Source organism: Nothobranchius furzeri, chromosome 5, assembly GCF_043380555.1.
Source record: "Nothobranchius furzeri strain GRZ-AD chromosome 5, NfurGRZ-RIMD1, whole genome shotgun sequence".
Classification (NCBI taxonomy): Eukaryota; Metazoa; Chordata; class Actinopteri; order Cyprinodontiformes; family Nothobranchiidae; genus Nothobranchius; species Nothobranchius furzeri.
In genome coordinates, this window is record NC_091745.1 from 66,265,428 (window position 1) to 66,277,580 (window position 12,153).

The 12,153-nt window shown below is 47.7% G+C and overlaps 1 protein-coding gene across 3 annotated transcripts in view; it reads left to right on the top strand.

Moving 5' to 3' along the window:
- The window catches only part of LOC107379241 (rho/rac guanine nucleotide exchange factor (GEF) 2), a 40,627-nt gene that overhangs the window by 4,061 nt on the left and 24,413 nt on the right, over positions 1 to 12,153 (top strand). For all 3 annotated transcript variants that reach the window (XM_054740912.2, XM_015949908.3, XM_054740913.2), the window contains exon 2: positions 4,778 to 4,940. In XM_054740912.2, the coding sequence (XP_054596887.2) occupies positions 4,778 to 4,940 (163 nt within the window). The remainder of the gene's footprint in view (positions 1 to 4,777; positions 4,941 to 12,153) is intronic.

Consider the following 12,153-nt stretch of genomic DNA (forward strand, 5'->3'; position numbering starts at 1 on the left):
CTAAATTTAGCGACACAACACTGTGCACTCATTGGAAACAAACCAAATGGCTATAATGGAAGCTATTAGCTGAGTATTATGCTTTCCAGATGTTACATGCCACTTGCACATCTGGTGGAACATCACTCCACTTTCTATTATTCCTATTACTTAAGGAGGCACCCATGTCAGTCAGATTAGCAGGTTCTAAATTTCAGATGCAAAGGTCTGAGTAAACTGAACAAATGTAAATGTTAAATCAGAGTGGAAATCAGAGAATGCTGCTGTTGTGTCCTTGGGCAAGACACTTCACCGTTTTGCTTTCTGGTGGTGGTCGGAGGGACCAGTAACGTCAGTGTTGGCAGTCTCGCTTCCATCAGTGCACCCCAGGGCAACTGTGGCTACATCATAGCTCATCCTCAACAGTGTGTGAATGTGTGTGTGAATGGGTGAATGACTGAATGTGGTGCTGTACAAATACAGGCCATTTACCATTTATTCATTCAAATTAATTATTTGTTATTGACTGTTGTTTCTGTTTTACACTCAGACATTGCAGCAGAAGAACTATGAAGAGTACATGAATTTGGATTTGGCTTTTAAGACACATTTTTACTCTTCACAGAATCATTCACTTTTACTGGTCACATGACTGAAACATAAAGGTCGTAGTCTGGTTGTAAGAACTAAGATCAGGTGAGCATTCTCTACTTGACTTTGAGCACTGATGTCACTGTCAGCTGAAGTCACATGGATATTGTGCAAAGCATTGTGGGAATTTATGTTTGAGTGTTCTTCACTCAGATGAAGACAAGGCAGACCAAATGTTCACACTCCTACGCATCGCTAGAGCATCCTTCCCGTTGTCATGGTTACCCGCAGGTTACAGCAGACCTCAGCCTACACAGAGTGTTCAAATATTGATTGAAGCTTTATTATAAAACAGCCTTTCAGGATGATTTGTGATCAGCAGTTCACACACAGACAAAGTTTAATTAACAGTTAGGCTAATTCAGTCTGATCTGATCAAAGGTCATCTTTCTTATTACCTTGAGTCAATAGCTCATTTCTGATTAAACAGTAACACAGCAGAAGCCAAGAGGATCAGTTTGTAGACCTGAGACCAGTTTACACTGACCTGGGACTGGTTTACACAGTCCTGGGATCAGTTTACACAGACCTGGGATCAGTTTACACTGACCTGAGACCAGTTTACACTGACCTGGGACTGGTTTACACAGTCCTGGGATCAGTTTACACAGACCTGGGATCAGTTTACACTGACCTGAGACCAGTTTACACTGAGCTGGGAACATTTAAACTGTCCTGAGACCAGTTTAAACTGACTTGGGACCATTTTTTTTACACATACCTGGAACCAGTTTACACAGACCTGGAACCAGTTTACACAGATCTGGGAACATTTAAACTGTCCTGAGACCAGTTTAAACTGACATAAGACCAGTTTACACAGAACTGGGACCAGTTTACACATACCTGAGACCAGTTTAAACTTATATAAGACCAGTTTACACAGACCTGGGACCAGTTTACACAGACCTGGGAACATTTAAACTGTCCTGAGACCAGTTTAAATTGACATAAGACCAGTTTACACAGACCTGGGACCAGTTTAAACTTATATCAGACCAGTTTACACAGACCTGGGACCAGTTTACACAGACCTGGGACCAGTTTACACCTGAGCTGGGAACATTTAAACTCCTGAGACCAGATTAAACTGACATAAGACCAGTTTACACAGACCTGGGACCAGTTTACACATACCTGAGACCAGTTTAAACTGACATAAGACCAGTTTACACAGACCTGGGACCAGTTTACACAGACCTGAGACCAGTTTACACTGAGCTGGGAACATTTAAATGTCCTGAGACCAGTTTAAACTGACCTGGGACCATTATACACAGACCTGGAATCAGTTTACACAGATCTGGGACCAGTTTATACTGATGTGAGACGAGTTTACACAGACCTGTAAACATTTAAACTGTCCTGAGACCAGTTTAATCTGACCTAAGACTAGGTTACACAGACCTGGGACCAGTTTACATTGACCTTAGACCAGTTTACACTGATTTGGGACCATTTTATAGAACATATAAACTGTCCCAAGACCAGTTAACATAGACCCAAGACCAATTTAAAAAGACCTGAGAGTGATTTATACAGACCTGAGACCAGCTCACGTTAACCTGAATTCAGTTTACACCGACATGAGATCATTTTACACTGACCCGAGACTTCAGAATGATGCTAACAGGTTCTTGTAGTCGATGATGAGTGAAAGCACAGCCTGGGTAGACACTTCAAGGAAGTTTCAACAACTACACCCTGAACCTAAATGACTTTATTCTCGGATGTGTTTGTGAAGTAACTCATCCTCTGCAGTCACTTGAGTACTGAAATCTGAGTGGGCGTGTAGATCTGCTCCAGCAGAGAATTTTCAGCCCGCCTACAGGGGCAGGTTGTGAAAAAGCAGAGCTGTGAACGTAAAACGTCATTACAGAACCCAGAGAAAGGACTAATGTCTCAGAAAGACCATATTTGTTCAATGTGTCCATTTGTTTGTGTTTCCGAGGCACATTTAAGTACAGGACAGCATTAATCCAAATAAGATAAGTTAGGGTCAGGGTTAAGGTTTTTATCCAGGGTTAGGGTTGTTTTTTACAGTCTGTTGGTTCTGGTTTGGAGTCACATGACCAAGATGAATCAGATAAGGTTACCTGTTGATTCTCATTCCTGTTGATCCAGTTCTTTCTCTAAACTCCAACTTCAGCTTGATTGCCTGCTTGCAGTCTGTGTCTCATGACACCCCCCCCCCCCTCCACACACACACACACACACACACACGCACGCACGCACACACACACACACACACACAAAGGCAGACAGAGTCCTCTTTCTTCTTCATCATCACTGAGCTCTTTATTTATTGATCAGCTGATTCCTGACTGTCACTAGTTTGCTGAACAGCATGGTGGTGATTGGTTCTGATTGGTTCTAACACATTTTGATTGTCAGTTCAAGTTGGTTCTAATTGGTTTACTGTTCCAAATCTTTCTGAAAATATCACATTAGGAATATTTTTTTCTGGTAACAACATGTAGTTATCTGGAAGTTGGTGTAGTGCATCCTAGGATCCTTCAGCTCCATTTTGAGATTTGGGCCATCTAAGAAGCTGGTCTAGTTGGGTTTTATGAGAGATGAACAATGACTTTTGGTTCAACTAGTTCAAAGCTGCTGAGAAATAAAGCCATAAAATAAAGACTCAGTGGCTCTGGACACCAGTTGGAGCTGCATCTTTTAATTTGCTGTAAGATGTTCTGGAAAGAGGAAGGAAGCTGCTGGTGATGAATATCCTCTAAAGTCCAGACTAGACTGGAACCAGGAGGTGGAGCCTGATTAGAGACTGCCTACATTACAAAACTAGCACATGTAGTCTTATACACGTACATGCACACACACACACACGTACACACACACACACGCACACACTTCCTGTTCAGAAAAACACAAAAAGCAGAAGTTCAGACAGAGCCAACCTAACACATAACACTAGCTGATTGTCTAACTGGTTTGCTGGCTTACTGACTTACCAATAGCTTTGTAATTATCTAACTGACCTACTGATTAACCGACCGACTCACTGATTACCTAACCAACAAACTGACTGAAGAAAAATATATAAAACTACAAATAAATTGAATACTTGGTTTGTCTTGGTTTGTGAGTCATAGGTGTGTCCTGATCAGTGGGTCTGTGGGTGTTTCCTGATAGGTGGGTTCATAGGTGTGTCCTGATTGGTGGTTTAAATGGTCTGTCTTCATTGGTGGGTCATAGGTGTGTCCTCCTGACTGGACCATAGGTGTTTCCATATTGGTGGGTGAGTTGGTGTGTCCTGATTCATGGGCCATAGATTTGTCCTGAATGGTGTGTTGTAGGTTTATTCATATTGGTGGATCAAAGGTGTGTCCCAATCAGTGGGGAGTAGGTGTGTCCTGATTGGTTGAGCAATTGGTGAGTCCTGATTGGTGGGCTGTAGGTGTGTCTTGATTGGTGGGTCACAAGTGTGTCCATATTGGTGTGTCCTGATTGGTGGGTCAGAGGTTAGTCCTTATTGGGGGGTTAGTTGGTGTGTCCTGATTGGTGGGTCGTAAGTTTGACCTCATTGGTGGATTGTGGATTTGTCCTGATTGGTGGGCCATAGACATGTGCCTATTGGTGGTTCATAAGTGTGCCCATGTTGGTGGGGCAGTTGGTTGTGTCCTGAATTATGAGTCTGTTGGTTGGTCCTAACTTTTTAGATAATAAACAAATTGATCTGATCAGGATGCCAACTACTTTGACTTCTTGGGTGTGTTCAAAATGTTCACTCACTCACTCACTCACTCCTCACTCACTCCTCACTCACTCACTCACTCACTCACTCACTCACTCACTCACTCACTCACATTTGATTACTTTTGCAAAAGAGGAAATGAGGTCCTTTACAGCTCAGAAAGCTATCAAAGGATCAACAACCAGTCAGAAAATAATTTCATAATCAGCTGTTAGCTGATTATTAATCAGCTATTAGCATGGTGTGTTAGCTGGATCAGGCTGCAATGCATTATGGTCTATTTCTTTCAGTGTTTCTGTCTTACCTGGAGCAGGTGACATGTTTCTAGATAGGAATGAAAAACAGTTTCAGCATTCGTCTCCACTATAAAAAGGTGTGACCAGCTTTAGAGTGAAGGAAGGTGATTAAAAATATACTTTGTTCTTTTGTGTTCAGAATAAGGAGAAGGAACGACTGAAGGAGCGCGAGAAAGAGGCGCGAGAGCGAGAGGCACGCTCCAGCAACGGTCACTTGTTTACCTCACTTAGCGTGTCTGCTACCACGCTCTGCTCATCCTGCAACAGGAGCATTACAGCCAAGGAGGCACTAAGCTGTCCAGGTAACAACACCTGTCCAGGTGCTTCATGTATTAAGTGTTTGCATGCACAAAATCCAGATTTATCAAATATGAACTGAGCATAGAAATGTTCTCAGCTCCACACCTATTTAATGTCTGGCGTACACAGGTTTTTATAGTTCTGGGTCTGCTGGAGACACTTGGTGGGCATGCTGGGAAACTTAATGATGTGGACATAATTCCTGTTCCTAAACAGGACACATGATGAAGCATTAATGCATCAATATGAGTGCATATTTATTTATACACTCATATTTTGGGAGGGCGAGAAACACTTGAGATTAATCATCTCTTTTTAAATTTGGTCCTCCATAGAAATTTACTGTGAGAATAAAAAGACCAAAATAACATAAATAACGTTCTACATGTGAACGTAAAATCAATGGGGCAACAAAACAAAGTAACTAACAAATGAACAATCAAATCAAATAGGTGAGAGAGCGAAAAAAAAGGATCTCCGATACACATGTATACATAAACATACAAACGGCACAACAACTCAATACATTCAGAGCAGACAACACATAGCACAGATAAATATCAGGTTAAAGTAAGAGTTAATGCAAATGCATAAATATGAACCACAAAGGGAATCAGAAACAGTCACAAGTTGGCATTATATCTTCATAGACTGAAGTTTTAAATTGACTAAAAAGATGTGATAGACCTTAAATCAGCAGGTAAATTGTTCCAATCCATCGGAGCTTTGTTAGAAAAGCCAGCTTCCCTGACTTCTTTTAAAATGAGCGATCACAAATTAAATCTGATGAGTTCTATGAATGTTGTAATGAGACCAGAATGGTATTAGCAAAATGGATAAATAAGATAGAAAACTAAAATAAATAGCAACTTGTGAAGTTTCTGCGTAGCTTCAGCCGAGGGCCAAGACAGACGATGATATGAGAGTGGTGATTTCAAAATGGACAACATACACTGTTGTAAAGAATATCAATAAAATGAGAAGAGGAGGCAGTGGAAGTCTGACAGATTATATCAACATAATCTAACAGTGGAAACAAAAATTGAGTGACGATACGCTTTCTTACACAAAAGTCAAAGCATGATTGAAAATGAGAGAGGTCCCAAGGAAGATCCTTGAGGAACGCCTCTCACAACTCCCCGTTGTCTAGACTGGGCCACATTAAAAGCAACAATTTGAGAATGATTATGAAAAAATTAATTGAAACAAAGTATAGAAGTTCTTGACGAACCAAACAAATATAGTTTGTCTAGGAGCAGGTAATGACCCAGACCTGCTCTATACCATCTGGACCAGAGACATTGGTAGAGGACAAGGACAATGCCTAGTGGTAGATTGTCTGCCCTGGGACTGAGCGATTGGAGTTCAATTCCCAGTCGGGTCATACCAAAGATTTTATAAAAATTGGACACAATGCTTACCTGCTTGACACCCAGCTTTAAGGAGTTGGATAGTTGGTTAAATTGCACTCTTACTGGTAAGAGTATTATCAACTCTCACACTAGTTATGTCACGGTTTGCCTCTGCAGTAACCCATTTGCAGGAATAAAGATCCTTTATCCAGAGTTCAAAAAGATTTAATAAACAAAACTTCCTCCACTGACTGTGGGAACCAAAAACCAAAACCAAACTCAATCCATACATGTACAACTCAGCAAAGACAACTCCACACTGATGACTGGCAGCAGTGGCCTGAAATAGAATGAGGGGCAATCAAGATGATGTGGTTCAGCTGCAGCACTCCAGGAGGCTCACAGGGAAGGGGAGGATTCCTGAGAGGAGCTGCAGCTGACCTGAACAAAAACAGAGAAAAAGTTAAACACAAGCACAAAAAGGGGCGAATCATAACATAACCCCCCTCACAAAGTCCGGCTCCCAGACGGACGTCTCGGCTGGGTGGGGTGTTCCCGGTGAAACTGATCGATCAGATCACGGCTGAGGATGTGGCGTTCTGGGACCCATTGCCTGTCCGCCGGGCCATAACCCACCCAGTCCACGAGGTATTGGACGCCCCTGCCCACTCTCCTCGAGGCCAAGAGCTTATTCACGCTGTAGACAGGTCCGCCATCCACAATGCGGGGAGCTGGAGGGACCGCAGGTGGCGTCTGCAGGGGACAGAGTCTCTCAGGCTTCAGCTTGCTCACATGGAACACAGGGTGGACTCTCAGTGCCCGAGGGAGCTCCAACCTGACGGCTACTGGGTTGATGACCTTGGTGATGGGGAAGGGTCCGATGAATCGGGGCTGCATCTTCCTGGCACCCCCCTTCAGTGGCAGATCAGCCGAAGAGAGCCAAACCCTGTCACCCACCTTGTACTCTGGAGCAGCAGACCTCCGGCGGTTAGCCACGGAGGTGAACCGTTCCTGGTTCCGAACCAGTCGGGAACGGTACTCAGTCCATGTACGACGGCAGCGCCTCACGAATGCTGCAGGACCGGAGGTGGAAGCCGACCTCTCCTGATGGGGGAAGAGAGGTGGTTGGTACCCGTAGGCAGCCTGGAAGGGGGAGAAGCCAGTAGAATTAACCAGGGTGTTGTGCGAATACTCAGCCCAGGGGAGTTGAGAGGACCAAGTCTGGGGGTTCTTCAGGCACATAGCACGCAGGGTGGTCTCCAGATCCTGGTTAAAGCGCTCTACTTGACCATTTGTCTGAGGGTGGAAACCAGAGCTCAGACTGACCGTTATTCCAAGGAGTCTGCAGAACTCCTTCCAAAAAGCTGCAACAAACTGGGGTCCTCGATCCGAGGTGATGTTCTCCGGAAGTCCGTGCAGCCGAAAAACATGCCGCACCACCACCTCCGCCAGTTGCTGAGCCGATGGCAATCTCTGCAGGGGTATAGCATGCACCATCTTTGAAAACCTGTCCACTACAGTCAGGATCACAGTCTTACCCTTAGAGTTGGGTAGTCCAGTGATGAAGTCCATTGCAATGTGGGACCAAGGTCTGGAGGGAACAGGTAGAGGTTGCAGGAGTCCAGCCGGAGGAGTTCTGGGTGACTTGACGCTGGCACACACTGGGCAAGAGGAGACAAAAGCTCGAACGTCAGACGACACCGTAGGCCACCAGAACCGCTGCGCTACCAGGAAGGCAGTCCTGGTTACCCCAGGATGGCAGGCCAGGCGTGATGAATGCCCCCATTTCAACACCGCCGGGCGAAAACCTGGGGGAACAAACAAACAGTGCGGGGGGCATCCAGACGGAATGGTAGTGGGGTCTCGGACTGCAGCATTGATTCTGCGCTCCAAGGACCAACGAGAGACCCCAAGGACCAAGTTGGGCGGCACGATGAACGTGGACTCTGACTCCAAAGCCTCACCTTCCTGCTGGTACTGGCGGGACAGGGCATCAGGTTTAATGTTCTTACTGCCCGGACGGAAGGAGAGGTTGAAGTTAAACCTGTCAAAAAACAGAGCCCACCGTGCTTGGCGGGGGTTAAGGCGCTTGGCAGTCCGTACATACTCCAAGTTCTTATGGTCGGTCCACACCAAAAACGGCTGCTCAGCACCCTCCAACCAGTGGCGCCATTCTTCGAGTGCTAGCTTAACAGCTAGCAACTCTCTGTTCCCTATGTCGTAATTTCTCTCTGCAGGAGTGAGCTTGCAGGAGAAATACGCGCAGGGATGTACTTTATTATCAGACGCTCTCTGTGACAGCACAGCACCCACCCCTGACTCAGACGCATCAACCTCCACAATGAATTGCTTGGAGGTGTCAGGCTGGGTCAGGATAGGGGCCGCAGAGAACCGTCTTTTGAGCTCGGCAAAGGCCATGTCGGCAGCAGTGTCCCAGACAAAACGTACCTTAGCCGAGGTGAGTCTGTGGAGGGGTGCAGCCACGCCACTGAAACCTCTGATGAAGCGCCTGTAGAAGTTGGCGAACCCCAGGAAGCGTTGAAGCTGCTTCCGACCAGTAGGTGTAGGCCACTCGAGAACCGCTTTAACCTTGTCACAGTCCATCTGTACCTCTCCAGGCGTGATCACATGCCCCAAGAACTTAGTCTTGGTGGTGTGAAACTCACACTTTTCAGCCTTACAGAAAAGCTGGTTCTCAAGTAGGCGCTGCAGAACGGCCCTGACGTGCTGCACATGTGTTTTACGGTCTGGGGAGAAAATTAAAATGTCATCCAGATAGACGTACACAAATCTGTTAATCATGTCCTTCAACACATCATTAATAAAACACTGAAACACAGCTGGTGCGTTTGTCAGTCCAAAAGGCATCACCAGGTATTCAAAATGGCCGCACGGGGTGTTGAAGGCAGTTTTCCACTCATCCCCCTCCCGTATGCGCACCAGATGATAAGCGTTCCGTAGATCCAGCTTAGTGAACACCCGAGCCCCTCTAATCTGGTCAAAGGCAGACTGCAAGAGAGGCAGGGGGTAAGTGTTACGAACCGTGACGCTATTCAGACCCCTGTAGTCAATACACGGCCGTAAACCCCCATCCTTCTTGCCCACAAAGAAAAACCCTGCCCCCGCAGGTGATGAGGATGGCCGAATAATGCCTGCCTGTAAGCCCTCCTGAATGTATTCCTCCATGGCTGTTGTCTCAGGGATGGACAGAGGATAGAGACGGCCTTTAGGAGGTTGAGCACCAGGAAGGAGGTCCACAGCACAGTCGTAAGGACGGTGAGGGGGCAGGTTCTTAGCACGAACCTTACTGAACACCGCAGCCAAGTCTGTATATTCGGGGGGAACATTACTGATGTCAGGTGGTTCCAAGGGAGGCTGGCTAGAAACAGGGCGAACAGGAGCAGCAGACAAACAGTTCAATAAACAAAAAGGACTCCACGTCAACACGCGGCCAGAAACCCAGTCAATATGGGGACAGTGTTTGCTTAGCCAGGGGTAACCCAGGATCACAGGAGGCACTAAAGAGTCAACCACAAAAAAACACATCCGCTCTGTGTGGTTCCCAGAGACCGTCACAGTGACAGGAACAGTGCGTGCAGTCACCTTGTGGATAAGGGAACCGTTTACAGCATGGATGGGCAATGCAGGAAACACCTCCTCGACTGGAATCAAAAGTTCGCTTACCACTGCCTGGGACATCAGATCCCCATCAGAGCCGGAGTCAATAAGGGTGTCATATTCACCGTGTTTCGTCCCATATGTCAACCGCACACTGGTGGGCGGTCGTGAGGGCGGAGAAAAGGATGACACCCGACCCGCTAGCTGCATGGGCTCCGAGGGCGGGGCGTCACTGCCCAGGTGAGAAACACTCACAGAAATCGGGTGAGGACGAGGTGAAGAAGTCAGTGGGCGGAGCTCATCATGAAGGCGCTCCATCCTCCGCCGATCGATGCGTACAGCCAGATCGATAAGATCCTCCAGCTCCTCAGGAACCTCCCTCGCGGCTAGCTCGTCCTTGAGCTCGCTGGAGAGCCCCTGAAGGAAGACGTCGACCAGTGCATCATCAGGCCAGCGGGAGCTTGCCGCCAGCGTCCGGAACTGTACTGCATAGGACGCCACGCTGTCGTCTCCTTGTTTGAGCCGGAGCAGCTCAGAAGCAGCCGCGCGGTGCGGTGTTGAGGGATCAAACACCACGAGGAGTTGAGTGGAAAAGGCCCGGAAGGAACGAACCACCTCCGCTCCTCGATCCCACTCAGCCAGCCCCCACCTCTTGGCTCTGCCCGTCAGGAAACTCAAGGCAAAAGCCACCTTGCTCTGCTCCGAGGGGAATTCGCTTGGATTAAAGTCAAAATGGAGCCGGCAGGAGGTGAGGAATGGTCGACAATCCTCTGCGGTACCAGAAAAAGTTTCAGGACGACCCAAACGAACCTGTCGAGGGGGAGCAGGCGCTTGCTCCAGTCTGGCTACACGTCCATGCAACTGCTGCAACCCTGACATGCAGCTGCGGAGCTCCTGGGTCAGAACAGGAAGGCTGGCTTCTCCTGCAGCACCCTCACCAGAGGCAGGTAAGGAAGGGTCTTGTCTCTGGGTTCTTCCTGCTGGGTCAGACATCTTGGTGGAGTTGTAATGTCACGGTTTGCCTCTGCAGTAACCCATTTGCAGGAATAAAGATCCTTTATCCAGAGTTCAAAAAGATTTAATAAACAAAACTTCCTCCACTGACTGTGGGAACCAAAAACCAAAACCAAACTCAATCCATACATGTACAACTCAGCAAAGACAACTCCACACTGATGACTGGCAGCAGTGGCCTGAAATAGAATGAGGGGCAATCAAGATGATGTGGTTCAGCTGCAGCACTCCAGGAGGCTCACAGGGAAGGGGAGGATTCCTGAGAGGAGCTGCAGCTGACCTGAACAAAAACAGAGAAAAAGTTAAACACAAGCACAAAAAGGGGCGAATCATAACATAACCCCCCTCACAAAGTCCGGCTCCCAGACGGACGTCTCGGCTGGGTGGGGTGTTCCCGGTGAAACTGATCGATCAGATCACGGCTGAGGATGTGGCGTTCTGGGACCCATTGCCTGTCCGCCGGGCCATAACCCACCCAGTCCACGAGGTATTGGACGCCCCTGCCCACTCTCCTCGAGGCCAAGAGCTTATTCACGCTGTAGACAGGTCCGCCATCCACAATGCGGGGAGCTGGAGGGACCGCAGGTGGCGTCTGCAGGGGACAGAGTCTCTCAGGCTTCAGCTTGCTCACATGGAACACAGGGTGGACTCTCAGTGCCCGAGGGAGCTCCAACCTGACGGCTACTGGGTTGATGACCTTGGTGATGGGGAAGGGTCCGATGAATCGGGGCTGCATCTTCCTGGCACCCCCCTTCAGTGGCAGATCAGCCGAAGAGAGCCAAACCCTGTCACCCACCTTGTACTCTGGAGCAGCAGACCTCCGGCGGTTAGCCACGGAGGTGAACCGTTCCTGGTTCCGAACCAGTCGGGAACGGTACTCAGTCCATGTACGACGGCAGCGCCTCACGAATGCTGCAGGACCGGAGGTGGAAGCCGACCTCTCCTGATGGGGGAAGAGAGGTGGTTGGTACCCGTAGGCAGCCTGGAAGGGGGAGAAGCCAGTAGAATTAACCAGGGTGTTGTGCGAATACTCAGCCCAGGGGAGTTGAGAGGACCAAGTCTGGGGGTTCTTCAGGCACATAGCACGCAGGGTGGTCTCCAGATCCTGGTTAAAGCGCTCTACTTGACCATTTGTCTGAGGGTGGAAACCAGAGCTCAGACTGACCGTTATTCCAAGGAGTCTGCAGAACTCCTTCCAAAAAGCTGCAACAAACTGGGGTCCTCGATCCGA